The sequence below is a fragment of the Lipotes vexillifer genome, unplaced genomic scaffold (genome assembly GCF_000442215.2).
Source record: "Lipotes vexillifer unplaced genomic scaffold, Lipotes_vexillifer_v1.1 scaffold518, whole genome shotgun sequence".
NCBI lineage: Eukaryota > Metazoa > Chordata > Mammalia > Artiodactyla > Lipotidae > Lipotes > Lipotes vexillifer.
Window position 1 is genome coordinate 1,402,020 of NW_006780945.1, and position 23,098 is coordinate 1,425,117.

The window sequence follows — 23,098 nt, forward strand, 5'->3', positions numbered from 1 at the left end:
GGTCCCGCCGCGCCACCGCGCTAGGAAATGACCTAAGCGGCGGCGCGGCGCGCACAGCATGCCCCTCGAGCGGCCTTCGGGCACGCGGGCGTGGCGCCGGCGCGGCAGGTGGGTCACGCCGGCGCTCCCGCCAACTCTCCAGCCCACGGGAAGGGCGTTCGGGAAGCTGCCCAGGTCTGGAGACCCCCCCTAAGGTCCTCTCCTTTGGCCATGGGGGAGGCACCGAGTGCGGAGAGGGGACTCCAAAGGGGACCACCTCTGGGGGACACGTCACCTCGCTCCCCTCCTTTAGGAAGGATCCAGAATGGAGCTCAGGACTCTCAGGGAGTCCTGAGCGGGCAGGGCCGAGTTTCTGCCATTCGAGAGGCCAGTTTAACTAGTCTGTCCCGGGGAGAAGCTGGCCAGGACGAGGGGAGTCAGGGCAGCAGAGACGCTTCTGCACCCAGCCCTCTGGCCGGCCCCACCCCGAGGGCAGGAGGAGTGGGCTTTCTGGGCCGAGGACTCTGACTAAAGGGAGGGAGAGGGTTGCGGAGAGGGGCTTGGACCCCTGCTGAGACAGAGCTGTCCGAAGCGTGGAGACCCCAGCCCTCTCACTCGCCAGGAGCCATGCTGGACCAGCAGCTTCCAGGTCGGCTTATATATAGGCAGGGGAAGTGTTTAATATCCACATATCCACCCTCACCCCACCCCTTGGTATCAGCTGAGAAAAACCCTGCCTGCTGCTGGGACTGGAGGGTAGACGCATTCACCCTTCATCTCTTTACTCTTGTGTAATCCCAGAAGCTACAGGGGTTCTTTAATTGAGCAGCTGGTGCCCAGTCTCCACCAGAAGCCAAGCTTGGCGGGCACCCAGCCAACCACTGAATGCCATGGACTGCCCAGGAGCACCTGTCTCAAGCACTGGCCAGTCATGCCGCGGGCCGGAAGAGCTGGGAGCCCTGGCCCCGTGCACCACACCTGAGGCCTCTCCCGCTGCCTCTTCTCTCCAGGTGCTGTCATTAGTCCCAACCTCGGAAAGAGCTGCTGCAGCTGGATGGTCATGGGGGAGCCCAGGAGAGAGGAGTATAAAATCCAGTCTTTTGATGCAGCGACCCAGCAGCTGCTGAAGACAGCCCTCAAAGGTGAGCATGCGGAGCCCCCTGAGCCTGGGCCCAGAGCCTGGAGTACGGAGCCTTCGCCTGGCTTTGCCCAGCCCTCTCCCTTGACTTTCTCAGAATAGGAGTCAGCAACGTAATTCTGGAACTAGAAGACAAGCTACATTTAGGCCAGTATTTGGCAGTATGAATCATAGAGTCACCCCCTCAGATTGTAAAGCCTTTTTTTAAAGTTTAGGTGCCCATGAGAGGAGAGTGAGGCACAGAGAATACAGTTCCTGCCCCTTAAGTCCTCACGCTGGACCTGGTTTGTGCGTTGCTGCAGCCAGCTCTCTTGAATGTGCAGAGCTGCCTGACGTGGGACAGAGGATGGAGTGTTCTGCTTGGCAGGGGAGCTACAGTAATTGTCCTGGACCAGTGCCTTCTTGCGGCACTTTCAGGACAGAAGTTTGACTCAGCTAACGATTAGCAGCGCCCATCACGTGCCAAGCTGAGCCTGTGGGGAGGCCCTGCCTGGCCGGCTCTTGTCAGGGGTTCACGTGTGTGTATTATAAGAACACTTTCTTCCGTGAAATGGCTGTCAGAGGCATTGGCATTCAGTGTTCCATCCTCAACCTAGGGCTAGGAAAAGATGTGTCCTAAAAAAAACGAGCGTTCTTTGATTCTCTAACAGCCACATAACCCTGTTTCTTCTGATTGGGCCATCAGGAGGCTCACGGCTGCAGCTGCTCCTGTGTGTAGTTTCCTCTCTGTTTCCTGGTCTCTTTAAATGGAAGCGTATAATGGGACTGCTCTTCTGTGAATCTCTTGAATCCTTTAGAAGCAGGTGGAGGCAAACGTGATAATTAAGCAGCTCTAGACTCCCCACCTGTCTTTACCCTAGATCCAGGTGCCGTGGACTTGGAGAAAGTGGCCAATGTGATTGTGGACCATTCTCTGCAGGACTGTGTGTTCAGCAAGGAAGCAGGACGCATGTGCTACGCCATCATTCAGGTTGGGTGGGGCTGGTAGAGAAGGGGACACTTTGAGGAAGGTGCTTCAAGAGTGGGCAGAGGCCTGGCCAGCAGGGCAGAGATGCAAAGGGCTGGCCTCAGAGGCGAGAGAGGAGGACAGCAGGGTCCTCGGCCTTGGAAGCTTGGGTGGAGTTGCAACGGCCCAGTGACTGCCCTTCACCACCCTTTCCCTGGCTCACAGGCAGAGAGCAAGCAAGCAGGCCAGAGTGTCTTCCGCCGCGGACTCCTCAACCGGCTGCAGCAGGAGTACCAGGCTCGGGAGCAGCTTCGAGCCCGCTCCCTGCAGGGCTGGGTCTGCTACGTCACCTTTATCTGCAACATCTTTGACTACCTGAGGGTGAGGCCCTGCCAGCCACATCCTGTGCGGCACAGACGGCCTGTCTCCTGTGCCACTAAGCCGGGCTCTGGCCCCCGCTCTCCCCCCGTAGGTGAACAACATGCCCATGATGGCCCTGGTGAACCCTGTCTACGACTGCCTCTTCCGGCTGGCCCAGCCCGACAGTCTGAGCAAGGAGGAGGAGGTGGGTGGCCCTAGCACACAAGGCTGTGGAGGTGGGCTGCCTCTGGCGTAACTCAGAATGCCTGCCCACTGTTCGTGGAGACTTTCGAGGGCATCACTTGCTGGGGAGGAGCCTGGTGGGGGCATTTAAGGCCTGTCACAGTTACAGGGCAAGCTGCTAGGCCTGGAGTTTATCCAGAACAGAGCGCAGCCAAAACCTCCCGGCTCAGAGGTTTTGAGTAGGAAAGCCAACCTATGATAGGACTGGTGAGAGCATCAGCCAGCTGTGGATACAGATGACCCCAAAACCACACCAGGGTTGGGGGGAGGGGGGAGGAAAGTGGGGTTCAGAAGCAGTTTGGAAACAGGGCATGAGTCCAGCCTGGCCCAGGTGAGAGACCTTAAGCAAGTCTCTGAACTTGCTTCTTTTCATGTAAGACGTGGACAGCGCCCACTGGGTGGGGTGAGGATGAAGTGGGCAAACGTGTACAGGGCCAAGCCCGGTGCCTGGCACACGGCGAGCGCTCAGTAAATAGCTGCTCTGTGTGATGGAGGGCCCTGCCTGGGGTCACCTCCTGCTGCCCCCTGCAGGTGGACTGCCTGGTGCTGCAGCTGCACCGGGTTGGGGAGCAGCTGGAGAAGATGAATGGGCAGCGCATGGATGAGCTCTTTGTCCTGATCCGGGATGGCTTCCTGCTCCCAACCGGCCTCAGCTCCCTGGCCCAGCTGCTGCTGCTGGAGATCATCGAGTTCCGGGCAGCTGGCTGGAAGACGACCCCAGCCGCGCACAAGTATTACTATAGCGAGGTCTCTGACTAGGCCTCCAAATCAGGCCGCCTCCTCAGCAGCACCGGCCTTTCTTCTACCCACCTCCCATCCTGGCAGTGGAGTCTTTGCCTCTCCCAGACTTTTTCCCTTCCAGACTTTCAAAAGCGCCCGGGATGTTTCCCACTTAGGCGGTGGTCCCTCCCTGAGCACCTTCGCTCCGATTCCAGGATTGGGGAAGACACCAAGCACACCTGCCCCACGGTCCCATCAGCGTTTCTCTCCCCTCACCTTCAACCTGGGCCAGGCAAAGAAGGGCAACTCCTGACAAGCACTGCACTATGTAACCTTTGGTACAATAGCTATCTTGGGGCCTCAGTTTCCCCACCTGTAAAATGAGTACCCAGGGCCACTGGTGGGGTGCTCTGGGACATCAAAGGGGAGTAGAGTTACACCAGAAACTGCTTTTTATACGTTTTGTACAAGGACCGCTTTGGAACCGAGCACGCTTCCTCTGGTTGGTTTTAATGAATGGCAATACCACACCACATGCTACACCAGCTCAGGATGAGAATTTTCTAATAAACTTTTTCTGATACTAAAACTGCTTCCTTTCGTATCACCCAAAGGTCCACCCCAAGCTGAAGGAAGAGAAGGGCTGGATGAGCCCTAAGTTTCTTGGGGAAAATCTAAGTTGATATGTCCCCTCTTTGCAAGGAGATGGGGCAGGGAGAGTGAGTTCTAGCCCCCAGAGAAAGGACCAACAAGCAATAAACATGCTGCTCCATCCTTCTTATGAGGCCTGCCTGCCCCTGAAAGGCAAGTATATGCTTAACCCACAGGTATTTTGCAACATGGCGGTGGCTCATGCCGTTTCTACAGCAGCGTGCTGGGCTCCTCCTAGCTCCTCCGCCCGCCCGTTACCACCAGCGGTAGTGGGCCAGCGCGCGGTTGGCCTCGGCCATCTTGTGCATGTCGTGCTTTCTCCTGATCACGGGGCCCTGGCTGTGAAAAGCCTCCAGCAGCTCCTGGGACAGCTTCTCCGGCATCAGCGTCCGCCGGTGCTTCTTCTGCCGACACTCGGTAATCATCCACTTCATGGCCAGGAAGCGGCGACGCCGGTCGGCTAGCGGCACAGGGACCTGGGCAAGATTGGACACAGGCAAGTGAGTCTAAGAACTTGCCAGGACTGCAGCCTCCCTCCTCCTAGAGCTCTTAAGAAGCAGCCACAGGCCCACTCTGGGCCAGCCCTGGCAAGGCTGCTGAGGAGGGGGCCTGTCTTTTCCCCTCTGAGCCTCTCTCACCCCTGGCTGACCTCGGTGCAGCAGACATCAGGCATTCATCGAGCTAACATTCCTTGAGTACTGGCCTCTTTCACCTCTAAAGGGAGCTCAGCCAAGTTGATAACAGGCACCACAGGGAAAAGCCCCGTCCGCTGGGCATGACTTAGCCAACACAGGTCACGCGCGCCTAGAAAGAAGACCCTCTCGTCCAAGAATGATTTGCCAGGCCCCCACTACGTGCCAGGTACCATGGCGACCCTAGGGACACAGACGTTAATGAAAAAGTCTCTACCTTTATGAAGTTTACATTGAAAAAGGAAAGACAAGAACACCGGATTATGACAATGAAATATTAAATGGCATGATAGAGACACCCAGTTCAGTTCAACGAACGGTGATGACGCACCACGCAAGCACTACACCAGACACTGGGGTATAAACATGAGATACAAACGTAGTCCCTCACCATGAGAAGCTTATAGTTCAGAACACAGAATGCTGAACAGAATGGGGGGTAGGGTGGGCCTTCAAAAGAGGTCACTTGGATACTTTTTTTTTTTGCTCTCTTCCATCTTCTGCCTGTAATCTTTACACTGTGGGACTCAGATGAGCTGATCCTGACTCTCCCCAGTCCTTAGAAAGCTATCAATCTTGGCCCAACTCTACCCATCCCCACCATCTTGTTTCTCACGTGAGCAGCCCTGCTTTCCCGCCCTGACCACTCACCTGATAGAAATGGCCACCCCTGAGGATGGACACCAGCCCAATCACAGGCTCACAGTTTTTCAGTGCTTGGTGGAAGATGGTGTAAGGGTTGCATTCAATGGTTGCCTGTTCCTCAGCAGAAGCAGCGTGGTACTTCTCAAACTGTTTCCTTTTCACAGCTTCCAGAGTCTGCAAAGGGATACAGCGGAAGAGGCTGCCCCAGGCTCCCTAAAAGTTTAACCCAGCTGAGCTAGGACCTTGCCCCTTATTCCCGTCATCCTCTTCTTCTGTAGCTGTGCAGCTACTCCCTCAGCACTTCTGAAACAAAGATCCTGGACTAGGACAGAAAGAGCAGGCTAAGATTTGTCACATGAGGGTAGGGAATGGCAGTGGTTGACTCCTGCAGGACTTCCTGAAAGCCCCCATTCCATACATAAGTACATGGAAGTTAACTTTAATGAAAGTATAGAATGAATTCTTTTTTATGTTAAAATTAAAGAGCTAAGTACAAAGCTATGGGGAAAACAAAGATGAGAAAGAGAGGCACTGGTTACCTGGGTCATGAGGGATCTGGCCAGTATTTTGTTTCCTCCTTTCATCATCATGTTGGTGAATTTACTTCAAGGAGAAAAGCAACATGTTTAGCTCGCCAGGGCTGTATCAGGGAACCCCTACTGCACACCCTCCCTGGTATAGTCCCACTCCGCAGAGCAAAAATGTGTTTCCTTCTAACCTGATCACTGGGTCTTCAAACACAGAGCTTGTTCTCGTCGCAGGGGCAGCTTTGATAACCTGAGTCTTCCTGAGCTCCCTCTCATACTTTTCCTCCTCAGTCAGCGCGGCCAAGGGCTTGCGGTAATATCCCTTGTCAATCTGGGGATCCTGGTATTGAGGACCATAGCGGCTCCACCTCACCTGGGTTAGCCTGGGAGGCGTGGGGGAGAGGAAGAGAAGGGCAAAAGCTGACTCCACAAGTGAAAAGGCTTGACTTAACGATAGGCATGTGTGCCAATCCGCCGACGAGTGAGAGCAGCGTGGAGACCGCCAGCCAAAGCTGAAACGCAAAACTTATGACTCTTGGCCCAAGAGGTAGGAGGACCTCCCCCAAACAGGCCAAGAAAGTCTGCTCTTCAAGTGCCAACGGTAAGGACAGGCTCCTGAACCTGAGGATAAGCGACCCGCCTATGCATCTCTCCCCCCAACTCCCAGCAAAGAAAATCCCACCTCTGAGTTCTTTACCAAGATCGCACTTGCCGTTCCAAGTGAGAACCCCTCGGGCTGGGAGCAGTCACTAAGCCTTCAGGTTGACTCGAAGTCACGCGGCTGATTAAAGAGGCCTAGACTCAGATATCCCGGCCCCCAGGCTCTCTCCTGGAACTCGCGAGGCCTGCCTGTGGTTCCCCCTTCCTTCCCAGCAGGTCCCTCCGTGAAGACACAAGCGGCCTCCCAGCTGCCCGCCGCCCTCTCACCCTGGAAGCCTCAGGACAACACTCCGCACGCCCAGCAGCAAGCCCGATGACCCTCTCACAGCCGTCACCGCGGAGGCAGCCATCTTGGCTGGCCACGAGGACCCTAGAGAGGCTGCCCTCGGCGTGCCTGAGCGAGTGACGGAAGACGGGGAAAAGGCTCTAAAGGGTCCTAACTCTGTACATCACCCTATTAATCTGAGCCTTAAGAGTCTCTCACTCCGAGGTCTAAAGCGAAGAGTCAAAGGGAAACATTCGCTCTCCCATTATCCGTCGCAGCCTGGCGCCACCACGGGTGGCGGCGCTCGGTAATCTCAGGCCCCTGTGCAGGCCCCGCCCCGGCGTTTCTCTTTCAGATTCTCGCGAGGTTTGAGGCCGCTGGGCCGGCCCTGGCGGCTGCAATATGGCGGAGGCGGAAGGGGAGAGTCTGGAGTCCTGGCTGAGTGAGTAGTCGCGGCGGATTCTGTTTGCTCTCGAGCCGCGGAGCCGCACCGCCCCACCCGCACCTCTCTGCCGCGTCCCCGGGTCCCGCGGTGGCGCCGCCAGGCAGCCCGCGCCTGGCCTCGCCCGCGCCGCGAGCGTCCCGCGATCACGCCCCTTCCCCAGCAGGACGTCCCGGCCCCTGCTCCCCGTGCTACTGCGCCTTCTCCCGCTCCCGCGAGCAGCGGCGTGAGCTCGGGTCCTGTCCCGTCCCCGCGGGCTCCGGGAAAGCGACAGCCAAGTGCTTCGGGCTGGCATGCATCGGCGCTTGGGGGAGACTGTAGTGGGGCCGCGCGCGGCTGATTCCGGGCCCCCTGCGCCTCCCTGACGAAGGGAAAAGCTCCGGATTTGGGCTGAAACTCCGGGAGCGGTGGGTGTCGCTGAGCATACACACATAGCTTCAGAATTGTGACCATGTATTCGAGAAGTGACCGCTTCGTGCAGGCTGAATGTTTGAAGTGAGAGGAATCCAAAGTGAGACAGGGAGAACAGAGCTCTACCTTCTTCCTGCGGTGACCAAAGCGTGGTGAAAGCTATGTTGGGGGGTGGGGGCGGCTGCTCCCCTCCCCCACCACCGCACGTCTTCACGAGTCATTCGCTGGTAACCTACTCAGAGCAAAGCTGAGGGGCACAGCATTGATAGTGTAGTTATAGCGGCCTATTGCTATGACTGCTAATTCATACTGCTCTTAATGAGATACGGGTTAACCTTAGCAGGTAGTATTTGGCTGAAGAGTTAATACGTTGATTTAACTATGGAGTGGAGGAGACCCCTAGAGGCCTCTTTAAGTGCAGACAAATTGGACAGGGTGATAAGACGGGCAAGATGCCTAGATACTGCCTTGTGCAGTATCTGTTATTTACTAGAGCCTGCAGGCTCTTGGAGGTGATGCCTGTTTCCTCCAATTGCCTGACTTTTCTTAGTAAGAAACCCTGTTCAGGTGGTTGAACTTAAGTTACGTTTGCAAAATCTGCAGATGCAGGCAGGTCACAAAGCCTTCTGTATATATGGAACTGTCCTCCAAGGAGCTCAGTGCTCCAAAGACGTTCATTTAATTCATTTATCAAGTATCCCAGCAAAGTAGGTACTACTGTCACAATTTCACAAAAAGAGGGCACCGTCTCATCAATTCATTTGCCCAGAGCCACCCAACTGGATATAAGCACACTGGAATTGGTTCCATTCATAGGTATTAATGGGGACATTGGAGTAATTTAAATGACCTAAGCTGAGTTTAATAGGCTAGGTTTAGCGTTAGTTTGAAAGAGCAGACTGACCTGTTTCTGAGAGAGAGTGGAGATGGTGATGGGGGAGAGGGATGGTATCTGTAGAGACTAGAGCTGAGACTGGCCTTTGACCCCTTCCTGTTACTTAGAGTGACACTTGGGGCAGTGGTAAGATTCCTTCCATTCTTACCCTCTGTCCACCTTCCTGGTTCTTATGACTTAATGGTGTGAACGGTACCAACTGAACAAACCAGTGCTTGGAGTTCAGCACCATCTTAGTCTACGTCCTTGTCACTCCGTGGTTTGCTGGAATTTTTTTTTTTTTTAAGATTTATTAATTATTTTATTTTTGGCTGTGTTGGGTCTTAGTTGTGGCACGCGGGCTCTAGTTGAGGTGCGTGAGCTCAGCAGTTGTGGCGTGTGGGCTTGGTTGCCCCGCGGCATGTGGGATCTTAATTCCTTGACCGGCAATCTGAACTGCGTGCCCTGCATTGTAAGGCAGATTCTTTACCACTGAACCACCAGGAAAGTCCCAGTTTGCTGGAATTATTACAGAAGCCTCTGCTGGGCCCACTGTCTCAGGCCTCTCCCCTCCCCATATCAGTCCATTCTGCATTCTGCTCCCAGAGAGCACTTGTGTTTAGTTAAGTCATTCTGCTGCTGCCTCTTGGTGGCTCCCCGATATTCTTCCTTCCTTTGGTCAGTTGGATGTTCTTGTCCCACCAACACGCATTCCTCTCCTTATCTGAAAGCCCTGTTCCCCTTTGCTCCACTACATGCTGTAAAATGCACCCCAGAATCTCCTTCCCCGTAAACCACCTCTTGATTTCAGCGCTCTCCAAAGTCCTGCGTTACAGCAGTTGATCAGCGTCTAGTGACTACCTGCTATGTGTGTGAGGTGTGATGAAAATTAAGAAGTTCAAACAATCTTTGCCTTCAGTTTGAAGAAAGTGATGCTGGAGTGGATACAGCATTTTTAAGTAGAAAGATAAAAGCAAGAGCCGTAAATGCTAAAATTCAGACAATTTCTTTGGGAAATTGGGAATAAGTGGAATGGAAGATGGTTCTCCCAGTGGGGAGATTGCACTCAAGCTAGGCCCTAAGGAATGGGAAAATTGGCTAAGAGAACACCAGACAGTGATGTGGAGGGAGCAGACCACGTCTGGGGTATGCAGTAACAGCTGTTTGGCTGGTTCAAGCAGGGGCTTCCTGTGGGAGTGTGGTGGGAGAGAAAGCTGGGAAGTTAGAAGTTAGAACCAGATTCCGGATCAGCTTGAATTCCAGCCCAAGAAGTTTACGTGTCTACAGTTAGGAGGTCCCCATTCCTACTGTACCTGGTAAAATTAGTGTTTTGTGAAGGTTCATCTTGGTGTTTTTACAAAGGATGGGTTGGAGCAGAAGTTCTGGAAGCAGGTGAGAAGTAAGGAGGTCGGGGAAGGAATAAGAAAAGAAGAAGTGAGAGTTTTAAAAAGACATTGAGGGCTTCCCTGGTGGCACAGTGGTTGGGAGTCTGCCTGCCAATGCAGGGGACATGGGTTCAAGCCCTGGTCTGGAAGGATCCCCCACGCCGCAGAGCAACTAGGCCTGTGAGCCACAACTACTGAGCATGCGCGTCTGGAGCCTGTGCTCCGCAACAAGAGAGGTCCCAATAGTGAGAGGCCCATGCACCGCGATGAAGCCCTGGTGGCACAGTGGTTGGGAGTCTGCCTGCCAATGCAGGGGACATGGGTTCGAGCCCTGGTCCGGGAGGATCCCACATGCCGCAGAGCAACTAAGCCCATGCACCACAACTACTGAGCCTGTGCTCTAGAGCCTGCAAGCCACAACTACTGAGCCCGTGTGCCACAGCTACTGAAGCCTGCGTGCCTAGAGCCCGTGCTCTGCAACAAGAGACGCCACCACAATGAGAAGCCCACATGGAGCAACGAAGACCCAATGCAGCCAAAAATAAATAAATTTATTTTAAAAAAAAAATTAAAAAAAAAATAAAAAGACATTGAGGGGACTTCCCTGGCGGTCCAGTGGTTAGGACTTGGTACTCTCACTGCTGAGGGCCCGGGTTCGATCCCTGGTGGGAGAACTATTGTAAGACCCCACAAGCTGTGCGACATGCGCCGCCGCCCCCGCCCCCCGCCGCCAGAAGAAAATCGAGAAGGAAGGGATTATGACTGACTGATGAAAATGGGTGAGGAGGGGGAAGGAGTGTTCAAACCTGGGTGCCTGGGGGTGGGGCAGAAGGAGCTTTTGAATGGTGGCGCCACTTATAGAAACAGGGGAGTCAGGAAGTAGAAGTGGTGAGTTTGTTTTTAGACTCGTTTCTGCACCAAATTAGCTCTTAAAATTACACCCTGTCTTGTTTTTTGCTCTGGTTACTTCTCGTGTGTTGCACCAGAAGAGCGTGACCTCCTCAAGGGTAGGATCCGAATCTTGTACTTTTTCTGTAGTCCCTCCAGGGCCTACCACACTGTGTACTTAGTTTTTTATGGCTGCTTAACAAAGACGGTGATTGACTAAGTCTCCCTCGATTCAAGACCACGGCACTGCAGGCTGACTCTTGACTCCCTTTCCATCTGTGTCCTGGCCTCTGCTTATTTCTACATCATTTGCTACATAGAACTTGTCATCACTGGACCATCTGAGCCGTGTTGGGAAGGCGTAGCCAGTGCTGCCGTTTCCATCCCTACTTGACCAACGGTCCCATGACGGTCAAGGCTAGAGATGGAACTAAGTTGAAAATGAGAGCAGGAAACGGAGAGGCAAAGACACAGACTAGAATAAGGCTTTCAACGGAGCCTCAGAAATAGAAACCTTGAATCAGAGTAGAGCCCAGAGGGGCAGTTCTAGAAGGCAGGACCTGAGAGGAGGCTCTGGTGTCACCTCCGTGGCAGGTGAAGGAGAATGTTGAGGGGGTGACAGTTGTGAGTCTGCTGGCGAGGCAGTGGGCAGATGGCGCGACTGAGTCGCCCAGAATCATCCCCAGAGGTTCTTCCAATTCCCGTGGGTGACTGAGGTCTGCTGTCCGAGCTGGCTGGAGAGTCAGAGGATATACTCAGAAGTGGGACCAACCATGGCTGAAACCAGGGCTTTTTGTGCTCATGTGTAGGCAGAGAGCTCCCTGCGGGTTTGCAGTAAAAAGATCTGTCAAGGGGAAAGGGAGTGGGATTCTAGAGATGTTGAACATAAGTGAAAAGTAAGTGGGAGCGTTCTTGGGAGCAGAAATGCTACAGGAGTTACGGCAGCCCTGGGCAGAGTACATTGTTTGGTGAATGCCCGTGTGTGGGGAGGGGCTGTCCACATTGTACACTGTATCTGTAAGATGCTTTTCTAGTTGCAAACAGTGGAAGCGAGTGGGCTTCTTTTTATATCACGAGGCATGCGACTGACCCCAAAATGATGAGAGTGACAGGTGCAGGTATGGCTCCTCAGACCATCTCTTTGTATCCTACAGCCTCTTAACGTCATGAGAACTTTAAGCATCTCAAATGACAGGGATTAGTAACAAAGCCATGCCGATACCTGAGAAAATTTCAGACACCTGGTGGGAGAGACTCAGGGCTTTTCTGGAGGGTAACAGCTAGTAGGTCACTGTGGCAATAAATAGCCCCTCTTGATAGAATTAATCTCCCTTCCCTTCAAGCATGACATTTTGAAGGGCCTGCTAATTCTCTTCTCAAGATTGAGGACTGACATCTCTTTTTTCCTCCAAATATGATCCTAAACCATCAGAATTTTCTTGCAACCAGAGCAGAAACGCTGCCACGCACGCGCAGCGCTGGGCGCTGCAGGTGTTCCCTCTGTTGCCAGCTGGCATCTGCTGATTCTTGTGACTTCTATTGGAGGGGTAGGGGGTGGCTAGGAGTCCCTGTTAGGATTTGGTCGTGGAGCTAGTGACTTTTAACGTTAGGGGAAAAGGAAGTTAAGAAAACAGTCACGAAAAATCAGAATTTAGGAACGTCTAACAACACCCCTTGTTGGGAAGGGCTTTTTACAGGCTCTCACTCTGCTTTTGGCCCTTGTGGAAATCTGCAGGAGGAGCCTGGTACTTAAAAAAGGATCCACGCCTTCAGTCTTCCTTTTGTCTTCTGAACCTGAAGCCCTAAATTTAGCAAACAGCTTGAGAGTGCTTTCTAGAAGAGGCCAACTCCAAGATCTGAATCAGAGATGGGAACACATTTAACCATCCTCAGCTGGGGCCATCCTCTGTAAGCACAGGTTCTGGGGATAACAGAGAAGAGAGGACCCACACCAGGTATTAGGAGGCTTGGCATTTAGCTTCTGGAATTTAAACCCTCAGTGACCCTCTGAGAACTCTTCAATGCTTGTCTTTGTCCTTGATCATGGAAGACCCTTTAAACTGAAGGGTGGGGACTTCCCTGGTGGCGCAGTGGTTAAGAATCCGCCTGCTAATGCAGGGGACACGGGTTCGAGCCCTGGTCCGGGAAGATCCCACATGCCGTGGAGCAGCTAAGCCCGTGCGCCACAACTACTGAGCCTGAGCTCTAGAGCTCTCGTGCCACAACTACTGAAGCCCGCACACCTAGAGCCCGTGCTCCGCAACAAGAGAAGCCACCGCAGTGAGAAGCCCGCGCACCGCAATGAAGAGTAGCCCCCGCTCGCCGCAGCTAGAGAAAGCCCACGCGCAGCAACGAAGACCCAACGCAGCCAAAAATAAACAAACAAACAAATAATAATAAACTTAAGGGTGCTGGGACTTCCGTGGTGGTCCAGTGGTCGGGGGAATTAAGATCCCACATGCTGCGTGGTGCAGCCAAAAACAAAACAACAAAACAAAACTTAAGTGTGCAGATTACTCAAGCTCAGATTCTGTTTCTGCAACCCCAGGGACAGATAGCACAGTGATTGGTGCTTAGAGGGGTTCAGTAAATGTTGCTAGCTTGCCTTAAAATGAGAGGCTTAGGATTTGTTTTCTCTTTCGTTTGTGACTTTCAAAATATTGGACAGAAAGTGGTATGTGTATTTGACTTGCTTTCTGACTGAACTATTGAGTCTTTTCTCCTAGAGAAGAAATATCTTCACATCAGTGCCTAAAAAGCGTGAGGAAAACCTTCCATACTGTCCTCCTTACTCTTTATAACAACCGTACTCTTCTTTGTTCTGTCCCAAGATAAAGCCACGAATCCTTCCAACCGCCAGGAGGACTGGGAATACATAATTGGCTTTTGTGATCAGATCAACAAAGAGCTTGAAGGGTGAGTCTCAAAGCTGTTAGGGGGCAGGTAAGAGGTAGTTGACTGGAAAAGTAAAAACCTGTGGCCAAGGAGGGCCATAGCCAGATGGCCTCGGGTCAGTGTCCTCAAAGTGTGGTCTGCTTGTCTCCCAGGCCACAGATCGCTGTCCGACTGCTGGCCCATAAGATCCAGTCTCCGCAGGAATGGGAGGCAGTCCAGGCCCTGACGGTAGGTTCTTCGTGCTGACGGTGTATCTTCATGAGCCCAGGCCCTTCCCCATGAGCCTGCTGGGATCTCTCAGGGGGTCAGGGCTCACACCCTAAGCCAGCTGAACACCCTCGATACAAACTAGACATACCTGGACCTTGCTCAGTCAGCTGTTCCACAAATGTGTGTGCCCCTGTGCCAGACACTGAGCTTCACGGATGGCTGCAAGCGTGGGCACAAGGTCTGGTGGGAAAAGCAGAGTGGCCGAGGGAGGGAACGAGGGGCAGGTGCCCTGGGCTGTGGGTGAGGCTCAGAGAAGGCTTCTTGAAGAGAGGCTGACAGAGCTGTCTTGCCAGGTAAGAGTTGGCCAAGTGTGATTCATCCTGTAGCTAAAAATAATGCCGGTTACTAGTGAAGGCATCACACCAACAGGCAGATCCTAGCGTTTATTCAGACTACGGGGGGGTCAGGATGTGGAGCCGTGTGCGGCACGCGGGTGCCTTCCGGGCTCTCCCCTAAGCCGGGGGGCCCAGGTTCTCTCCTGACTTCGTTTAGCTCCTGGAAAACCGGGAGAGGGGGACACGGTTGTGGAAAAGGCACTTAGCCCATGCACATGGCTCTGCTGTGTCCTCCGGAGAGCAATGGCCTTAGAACAGTGGTTCTTGACTGGGGGCAGTTTTGTCACCCAGGGTACATTGGGCAATGTCTGGAGACACTTTTGGTTGTCACAGGTCAGGAGGTGCTACTGCCATCTAGTGGGTAGAGGCCAGGGGTGCTGCTGAGGACAGGCTTCTGCAACAAGTGACCCGCCCAAAATGTCAGCAGTGGTGCAGTTGAAAAACCCTGCTTTACAAAGACAGAAGCCTTCCCTGGCTTCTTCCCTGGGGGCAGCACTGGGGTGGTCTGCTCCTTGCAGGAAAACTCAAGGCAGGTCCTATGGGCCCCAGAAGGAAAATAGATGGGGGCCGGGGGAGGGAAAGTAGTGTGCCATCTACAATGAAGAAAACAGAATTAAAAAAAAGAAGAAGAAGAATTTAACAGAATTCTCTCCCACCTCCCCAAAACGTTGATCAGCTTATGGAAGGAACCCTGGACCCTGAGAGAAGCGTGTGCTCTCTGGGTCTCCGTCTCCTCACCTGTAAAATATAAGGGCAGAATCTGCAGGCAGGCACCTTCCAGGACTGACACTCGATCTGTCTTGGTATCTGGGTCTCAGGGTTTTTTACTTTAGTTCCTGTTGAGCTTCCCCAAGAGAGGTTTACAATTTGAGGGACTCTTTCGTCAGTGATCCTGTTGCGCTGATGTCCCCTGGGGCAGTGCACGCCTCTTTTCCTGGTTAGTTCCTTACTTGGGTGAGTATTTATTCAGCGCCGCCTCTGTGTGGGGTCCGGCCGAGTGCCAGGCCCCAGGCCTGAGCGCCTCGCCTTTGTGTGGCCCAGGTGCTGGAGGCCTGCATGAAGAACTGTGGGAGGAGATTTCATAACGAAGTGGGAAAGTTCCGGTTTTTGAATGAGTTGATCAAAGTCGTCTCTCCAAAGGTAAGTCAGTGGCAGTTTCCTCGTTTCTAGGAACTTCTTTCGTACCCCGCCCCATCTTACTGGCTTTCACTGCACAGACCAGCATCTCCATGGATCTGAGATTCCCTGGGTCCTGTCCTCAGAGAGCTAGACTCTGACAGTAGCAGGATGTCCAGACAGGGCTCCCAGTCTAAACGTTACAGGTGATGCAGCAGCTGCGCGCATGTCAGGGGAGGGCCTGTGTAGCGTTGGACCCTGGGCTTCTAGTGACAGCAGTCACTCTTCCTCGCCTGTCTCATGTGGACACGAGCAGCTGGCCTCCCTCATCACCCAGCTTCCATCGCACACTAGTGTTGCCTAAGCTCTGGGCACCCACTTACGGCAGAGGGAACAATTCTTCATAGCAGAGAGGTTCTCATTAACTCCTCTGAGAGAAAGTGCAGTTCTGTTTCTGGCAGGCTGTGTGTGGAAACGCCGTGAGGAGCTCCCAGCCCCCGGCCCGACTGCCGTCTGTACGCCGGATGGATACGGCCGTGTGCAGGCCGTCTCCCGCCCTCCCCTCCCAGTACTGTCACACTCACGCCTCACACCTGCGTGTTTGGAGGAAGCTTGAGGACTGTATCCAACTAGCGACCATTTCATTGCTGTGAAGAGAGCCCTCTCTCTGTCTCTGCCTCCAGACTGCGCTAAGTTTTCCCATTTCCTTTTGCCTCTTAGTACCTGGGGGACAGGGTGTCTGAGAAAGTAAAGACCAAGGTTATTGAGCTGCTTTATAGCTGGACATTGGCGCTGCCGGAAGAATCCAAGATCAAAGATGCCTACCACATGTTGAAGAGACAGGGTATGCGCCTGCCTTCCCTCAGCCTCAAAGCAGCCCTGAAGGCTGGCCGAGGCCAGGAAGAATGAGGGGTGTCTGCCTAAGACAGCGGGAGGGGCTGGGCTGTGAGGGAATGAGGGGGCTGCGGCCCGCAGGCCTGGTCCCAGGGAGCGCCCCCTTGCTGCATGAGGAAGGGAAACGACGCGGCCCAGCCTGCGCAAACACTGCCCCATCCCGTTTCAGGCATTGTGCAGTCTGACCCGCTGATCCCTATGGACAGGACACTGATCCCCTCTCCGCCACCTCGTCCCAAAAACCCTGTTTTTGATGATGAGGAGAAGTCCAAGGTAAAGTGCATTCCAGCCTGCAGCGTCCTCCGATGAGGTGCGGGCTTGCTCAGTGCTGTGGGGAGCTCCAGTCCTATGTTCTCCCCATGTGGGGAGTTGCCTGTCCCTCTACCTCTGATACCCTCCTCTTCCAGCTTTTGGCCAAGTTGTTGAAAAGCAAAAACCCAGATGACCTGCAAGAGGCCAACAAGCTCATCAAGTCCATGGTGAAGGAAGTGAGTGGGCCCCGAGCCTTGGGGTGGAGGATCCTGTGGCCACAGAGCAGAGGGCCCTTCCCCTGGTGCTGCGCCTGTTGTCTGCCCTGTCCCCAGCCCTCACCTGGGAGGAGGAGCATGGGAGCTTCTGGGGGAGAATGGGATAGAGGAGCACGAGTAGCTGGGGCCAAGTTTGGGGGTAGGGAGGGCTGTTGCTTTAAAAGAAAAACTGTAGATTGGGTCTGAGGCCAGTGGTTCCCAAGAATCATGCATTGAGGGCAGAAATAGAGACACAGATGTAGAGAACAAACGTATGGACACCAAGGGGGGAAAGTGGCCCGGGGAGGCGGAGGGGGGGGGGATGGAAAAAAAAAAGAATCATGCACTGAAACAAGCTTCCGTGGGACTGGCCTCTGCTCTCGTGTTCTCTGGGAAGGTGTGATCCTTGCCTGTCGGGATTCTGGGGGGCAGTGGGATGGGTCCAGTTGAGCTCTTTCTCCTGGATCCTCTTTGATTCAGGATGAGGCGCGGATCCAGAAGGTGACCAAGCGCCTGCACACCTTAGAGGAGGTTAATAACAACGTAAAGCTGCTCAGCGAGATGCTGCTTCATTACAGCAAAGAGGACTCTTCAGAGGCAGATAAAGAGCTCATGAAGGTAGGCCCCGCTTTGGGAGGTCCAGGCTCCGGGGAAGGGAGCCAGCCTTCGCCGAGTCCCAGCCCTGAGACGCCGCTACACACCTGGTGTTCCCTCACCTCTTGACCGGCACAGCAGCCAGGTAGAGGGGAATGGCGCCCCCATTTTGCATGTGAGCCACGGCTGACTTGCACAGGGTGCGCGCGCTCCACGTACCCCTACATCTACGTGACTGCAGACCTGCTCCAGGGCGTGCCCCTGCTTCACCTCGCTTTCTGCCTCGGGGACATCTGGGCAGAGAGGCCAGCCCTGTGCCGCTGATGCTCATCTCAGCCCTCGGTCACATGGATACTCTGAATTCTGAGACATGTGCCAGCCTGGGAGGCAGGAAGGGACATACTGTCCTGGTGACTTCTCTGCCTGAACAGGCGTCTTGGGTGACACAGAGTGGTGGAGGCTGGTGGCAAGATGTGTGCTCTGAGCCCAGCTCTGCCGGTAACTGACCGTGGTACCAGGGGAGCCCGCGACTGGGCGTGAACGCTGAGTTAGATGCTCTCCAAGAACCCTGCCAGCTCCAGTTTTTCTGCCTGGGTCTCTTCTAGGAGCTGTTTGATCGGTGTGAGAGCAAGAGGCGGACGTTATTCAAACTAGCCAGCGAGACAGAGGACAACGACAGCAGTTTAGGTAAGTGAAGAGGGGTTGACAAAGATGAGCTGGGAATCGGGATGTATGTGTGTGGTGGGGCGCCGTCATGGCCAGGAGTGAGCAGTCTCTCTCCGTTCTAGGGGACATCCTACAGGCCAGTGACAACCTCTCCCGGGTCATCAACTCTTACAAAACAGTCGTTGAAGGGCAGGTCATCAATGGTGAGGTGGTCACCTCAGCCATTCCTGACTCTGAAGGTAAAGTGTTCTGGTTCCCCACTCCCGACCCCTCTGGACCAGCCCCGGTCCCTACCACCAGGCCACGGTGCAGGTTGACCAGTGTGTCATCCCACAGGGCCCGAGGGGGTTCTGAGCCACTCCAAGCGGTCCCCCTGGGAGGTCTGCACAGGGTCTCCCCTGCTTGCCTTCTCCGCTGGCTTTTCAGCCTTCCCCTGGCACAGGTGCTCTGGGATTAGGCCAGAGGCTGTGTCAGGGTTCCCCCTCCCTCTGTGCAGCCACTCGAGTGGCCCCTAGTTATTCCTGTCCCCTTCCATTCGTCCATCCAGGAAACCACCGCTCCAGTAACCAAGGCACTCTCATTGACCTTGCCGAGTTGGATGCGCCCAGCAGCTTGTCCCCAGTGCTGGCCCCCGCACCCTGCCCCTCGGGCATCCCTGTCCTCCCTCCGCCCCCCCAGGCCTTGGGACCCGGGCGCAGCCACTCGTCCAGCCAGGCTGAGGCCCCCCCGGGACCCAGCAGCACAAGCCACACCCTCAGCCTGCTGGACGAGGAGCTGCTCTGCTTGGGTGCGTCCTGGGGGCTGGAAAGGGCTTCTGGTGGGGCCGGTAGGGAAGCTAGGCGCGTGGGACCGGGAGGTCTGAGGGGCCCGTGTGCTTAGCGAGGGTGGGGGAGGAGGCTTCCGCTGCAGGCAGAGAGCCAAGTGCAGTGTCCCTCAGGGGGAGCAGAGCGGACCCAGTGTCTTGCTCTGCTCCCCTCTCCCCGGGAGGTGCCCCCTCAACGTAAGGACTGAAGCGGATCCGCTCCCCTCTGGAGGCTGCCTGGGGGACACCTCTCCACCCTGTCACCCACGGACGTCCCGCTGGTCACGTGACCCTACCTCGGTTGAGGTGGGGCTGGGGCTGCCCAAGCCCAGAGCCTCTTCTCACCGCAGTTGTCTTCTCTGTTCTCAGGTCTCACCGACCCAGCCCCCTGTGCTTCTCCCAGAGAGTCAGCTGGAAACAGCCAGTGGCCCCTGTTCCAGGTAGGGGCACAGGTGACATGACTGCAGGGCTTGACAGCCTTCACTTCCTACTGTCCTCCCCATCCCCGACTAGTCCTCAGCTGCAGTTGTCTGCTGTCTTGACCCCTTAGGGCACCATGCCGGATACGGCGCTCTCTCTGCCCTGTCCTTGGAGGACACAGGCTGCTCGTCCAGAAGGGCTGCAGTAGGGCCCCCAGTAAAGGGGTGGGGGGTGGAGAGCCCAGATCCCCCGCCGCTCGCTCATGCTTTCCATTCCCCACAGAACGAACAGTCGAACCTGGAGTTCTTCAGCCCCACACCTGGAACTGGTGCCTGTAGCCTCTCAGATGGGCCTCTCCTGCAGCCCTCAGCAGCCCCCGTGGTCCCAGCCAGCGTTCCAGCCCCCCCGGCCGGCTCCTTCTCATTTTCCACCGGCCTGGCCCCAGCTTCGGCCCCCAAGGCTGAGCCTGCGGCCCCCGGGCACCATGGTTCAGCTTTGGGCGACAGCACCGTGCGCCAGCTGGACGCCCTTGATCAGCTTCTAGAAGAGGCCAAAGCGTAATGAGTGGGAGAGGGGCTGGTGGGGAGGGCAGGCCCGGGCGTGGCAGAGCCAGAGGCAGCTCCAGAGGGGTCATGAGTGTCCCCTCTTAGTCTGGAACCTGGAAGCCAGGGAGGGGAAGAACCGGCTCTAGCCTGGTGGCCTTAGTGAGGGGCAGCCCAGCAGCTCTGCCTGGTTTCTGACGTGCCCTGTCCTCCTCCCTGCCTCCCAGGACCTCAGGCCTGGTGAAACCCGTCTCCTCCGGCTTCTTCGCTGGCGCTGCCACCTCCCCTCTGCTCCCCACCAGCACCTCAGCTAGACCTCTCCTTCCCTTCTCCACGGGGCCTGGCAGCCCTCTCTTCCAGCCACCTGCCTTCCAGTCCCAGGGCAGCCCCATGCAGGGGCCCGAGCTCTCCCTGACCAGTGTCCACGTCCCCCTGGAGTCTATCAAGCCTAGTAGGTGTTGGAGGCTTGGGGTGAGAGGGGAGGTAGGGCTCACAACTTGCAGTGTTGTGGGGGACACGAGAGGGGTGGCAGGGTACAGGCTCTCCAGGCCGGGGTCCCTCAGAGCCGCACGTGGCCCACCTAACCGCTGCCTCAGCCTGTGCTTGTTCCCACCATGCACTCTCGGGAGGTCCTGCAGAAGTTCTTCCCCAGCCTCCTGGAAGCCTGTGTCACAGGGCCGCCGCGCCCTCCCGCTCGGCTGCGGTGCTCTGCTGGCTGTCTTCAGCCTTCCTCTCCTTCCACGCTCACGCGCCCCCTTCTTACAGGCAGCGCCCTTCCTGTGACAGCCTATGATAAAAATGGCTTCCGCATCCTCTTCCATTTTGCCAAGGAGTGTCCTCCAGGACGGCCTGACGTGCTGGTGGTGGTGGTGTCCATGCTGAACACGGCTCCCTTGCCTATCAAGAGCATCGTGCTGCAGGCTGCAGTGCCCAAGGTACCCCCGGCTTCCTGGAGCCTCGAGAGGCAGAATTCACCTGCATCTCGCACCCACTGCGTCCAATCCCAGTTCCATCTCAGGGGGACCTGCAGTCTCTCTTCAAAGGAGCTTCTCTCTCTCTGTCTCTCTCTTTAGTCAATGAAAGTGAAGTTGCAGCCACCCTCTGGGACAGAACTCTCTCCGTTTAGCCCCATCCAGCCACCTGCAGCCATCACCCAGGTCATGCTGCTGGCCAATCCACTGAAGGTGAGCTAGAACTGGGGATCCCAGCCTAAAGCCCTGGCTGCCCCAGGTTAGGGCTCGGGAATATCACCTCCCAACCTGGAGTGTCGTGATACCACAGCCATTATTCACGTGCGTCCCTTCTCTACCCTGGTCCAGTGGCTGAGTGAGGACGAGGTGGTAGGAGCAGGGCCTGTCCCGCAGCACAGGCAGGGCCCCAAGGGTATCACAGAAGACAGCGTCTCACACGCTGCCCCTCTGCTGCAGGAGAAGGCGAGGCTTCGGTACAGGCTGACCTTCGCCTTGGGGGAGCAGCTGAGCACGGAGGTGGGGGAGGTGGACCAGTTCCCCCCTGTGGAGCAGTGGGGGAGCCTGTGACCCCAGAGGACACTGTCATCTGCACTTTGGAGCCCAGGCACCTGCCTGGAGACGGAGGCTCTCCAGGTCGAGCCCTTCTTCACGTCCTGACTGCAGCGCTTAAGAGCTTTGGTGTGGAATGGGGGGCCTGGGCATTGTTTCCAGGAGCCGAGCTGCTGCTGTGATGATCTCTCCTCCTCTGGCCCCCTAAAAGGACCTGTTTTTATCTACCTGTGTGACTTGAAGTGGCCACGTGCATCGGGGGTGGGGAGTGGCCCCAGACTCTGCACCCCTGCCCTGGGAACATGGACCCAGGGCTGGAGTAGGTTTTTCCCTTGTGTTGGCGTCCTTTGATGCCACAGAGGGGGAGGTCTCCAAAGACAGACTCAGGGCCCTCCCTCAAGGGCCGCGTCCTCACAGCCCCAGAGGTCTCAGCTCCCCGTTGCTGCTCCGTGCTTCCCCTTGGCAGGCTCCTGCTCCCATCTCCAGAGAGGTGGGCAAAGCCCAATGGTCCTGAACAGCCCTGGGCCCAGGGTAAGGAGTTGCTATGCTGCCAGATCTCCAACCCTGCCCTCCATGGGCAGCGGCATCGTGGAGTGGCCACTGGATGATGAGTTGTGTGCTTGTCCCTGGTGGTGGCAGGCTGTGTCCTATGGACATTGCAGCAGGATGAGGAACTCAACTCAAGCTATTAGAAACAGTAGAACTTGGCCTCATGGCAGCCTAAACTGCAGATAGGAAGGAAAGAAGATGGAAGAGAACCAGTTTTTTCCTCCGGAAGTAGGTCCTCAGCACTTTCTGGGAAAAGTGTGCCTCCTGCTACAGGAGCAGGCCATCCCACTCACTCACTACCTCTTGCTCCGCATGAAATAAACTGCTGTCCTGCCCTTCACGCCTCTGAAGGGGAGGACAACTCCCAGCGCCCTGTGTCCTCCTGCTTCAGCCTCCCCTGCCTCCCACCAGATGGCCTGTGGTGTGGCACGTGATTGACTGGCAACAGGAGGCCTCAGGGTCAGGCACGTTGCACTAGGTTCTATGTCCGTACCTGCTGCCCAGAAACCCCGTCCCTAGCCGCCCAGGGCCACTGTCAGCAAGATGTTGGGTCTGGAGGTGGTGAGATTAGGGGCCTTGCTTGAATCGAGTCACCAGACCCTATTGCTTCAACAGTGCTCAGCCCAAGCTGCTCCACCCACCAGGTGGAACTGGGCGGGGGACTCTAGGCCTCACGGGGCAACGGGAGAGTGAGGACCACCAGCTGGGGAAAGAGCGCACAGCTCACCTGAGCTCAGCTGGATGGGCTCGGAGCCATCGCTGGGAAAGGGTGGCACAAACCACGTTCCCTGACCCTCCCTGCTCCTTTGCCAGGCTTCCTCACTCCATCAATACAGAGGTCATCTCCCCTTCCCTCCCACTGTTGGCAAGCAGGTTTCACTGCTTCACTAGGACAGTCAAAAGTGAATCCATTTCACTACTTAAGGAATAAATCCAAGAGCTTTCCAGAGACGGGCTGCTGCAGCCCTGGGAAGGTCTGTGGGACTCCTATATGGAAATGTACCTTTGTAAGCTTTAGACTTTAAAATTATTTATGAGTGTTACTTGTTACTATTGAGGTCACTGCTTCGTGACAAAAAACTGTACTGGATATATCAACTGCTGCCCTTGTTTTGCTGCATGTTAAATAAAACCACTTTCACCCCATTTGTAATCCTTCTAAT

The 23,098-nt window shown here is 55.5% G+C and overlaps 3 protein-coding genes across 4 annotated transcripts; 2 read left to right on the top strand and 1 right to left on the bottom strand.

The window, feature by feature from the left end:
* The first annotated feature begins 42 nt into the window (after positions 1–42).
* On the top strand, positions 43–3,975 carry MIF4GD (MIF4G domain containing). Its single transcript, XM_007454351.1, has 6 exons — positions 43–108; positions 990–1,121; positions 1,978–2,087; positions 2,289–2,444; positions 2,536–2,628; positions 3,198–3,975. Exons 2-6 carry the CDS (start codon positions 1,034–1,036, stop codon positions 3,423–3,425), a joined length of 675 nt encoding a protein of 224 aa, XP_007454413.1. The 5' UTR covers positions 43–108; positions 990–1,033; the 3' UTR covers positions 3,426–3,975.
* Positions 3,976–4,291: 316 nt separating this feature from the next.
* MRPS7 (mitochondrial ribosomal protein S7) lies at positions 4,292–6,912 on the bottom strand. Its single transcript, XM_007454352.1, has 5 exons — positions 6,829–6,912; positions 6,093–6,284; positions 5,914–5,977; positions 5,381–5,548; positions 4,292–4,513 (listed from the first exon to the last, which is right to left on the bottom strand). The coding sequence occupies exons 1-5, from the start codon at positions 6,909–6,911 to the stop codon at positions 4,292–4,294; spliced, it is 729 nt and encodes a 242-aa protein (XP_007454414.1). The 5' UTR covers position 6,912.
* A 316-nt stretch (positions 6,913–7,228) lies between these two features.
* GGA3 (golgi associated, gamma adaptin ear containing, ARF binding protein 3) lies at positions 7,229–21,404 on the top strand. Of its 2 annotated transcripts, XM_007454353.1 has the most exons (17): positions 7,229–7,268; positions 13,658–13,742; positions 13,874–13,949; positions 15,368–15,466; positions 16,163–16,286; positions 16,506–16,609; positions 16,744–16,824; positions 17,323–17,460; positions 18,042–18,123; positions 18,225–18,341; positions 18,650–18,889; positions 19,274–19,344; positions 19,607–19,881; positions 20,094–20,317; positions 20,632–20,801; positions 20,940–21,050; positions 21,294–21,404. In XM_007454353.1, exons 1-17 carry the CDS (start codon positions 7,229–7,231, stop codon positions 21,402–21,404), a joined length of 2,148 nt encoding a protein of 715 aa, XP_007454415.1. The 2 variants fall into 2 exon arrangements, with proteins under 2 accessions (XP_007454415.1, XP_007454416.1); XM_007454354.1 differs by lacking the exon at positions 15,368–15,466.
* Positions 21,405–23,098: the final 1,694 nt, after the last annotated feature.

Bases quoted from the DNA above. Each gene is read 5' to 3' on its own strand.
- GGA3 (XM_007454353.1), top strand. From the start codon at position 7,229: ATGGCGGAGGCGGAAGGGGAGAGTCTGGAGTCCTGGCTGA. The intron at 18,890-19,273 runs GTGCGTCCTGGG...CTCTGTTCTCAG, and splicing joins CGAGGAGCTGCTCTGCTTGG to GTCTCACCGACCCAGCCCCC. The intron at 21,051-21,293 runs GTGAGCTAGAAC...CCTCTGCTGCAG, and splicing joins TGCTGGCCAATCCACTGAAG to GAGAAGGCGAGGCTTCGGTA.
- MRPS7 (XM_007454352.1), bottom strand. From the start codon at position 6,911: ATGGCTGCCTCCGCGGTGACGGCTGTGAGAGGGTCATCGGGCTTGCTG. The intron at 6,285-6,828 runs GTGAGAGGGCGG...CACGCCTCCCAG, and splicing joins GTTGTCCTGAGGCTTCCAGG to GCTAACCCAGGTGAGGTGGA. The intron at 4,514-5,380 runs GTGAGTGGTCAG...AATCTTGCCCAG, and splicing joins GGGGTGGCCATTTCTATCAG to GTCCCTGTGCCGCTAGCCGA.
- MIF4GD (XM_007454351.1), top strand. From the start codon at position 1,034: ATGGTCATGGGGGAGCCCAGGAGAGAGGAGTATAAAATCCAGTCTTTT. The intron at 1,122-1,977 runs GTGAGCATGCGG...TCTTTACCCTAG, and splicing joins GCTGAAGACAGCCCTCAAAG to ATCCAGGTGCCGTGGACTTG. The intron at 2,445-2,535 runs GTGAGGCCCTGC...CTCCCCCCGTAG, and splicing joins ACATCTTTGACTACCTGAGG to GTGAACAACATGCCCATGAT.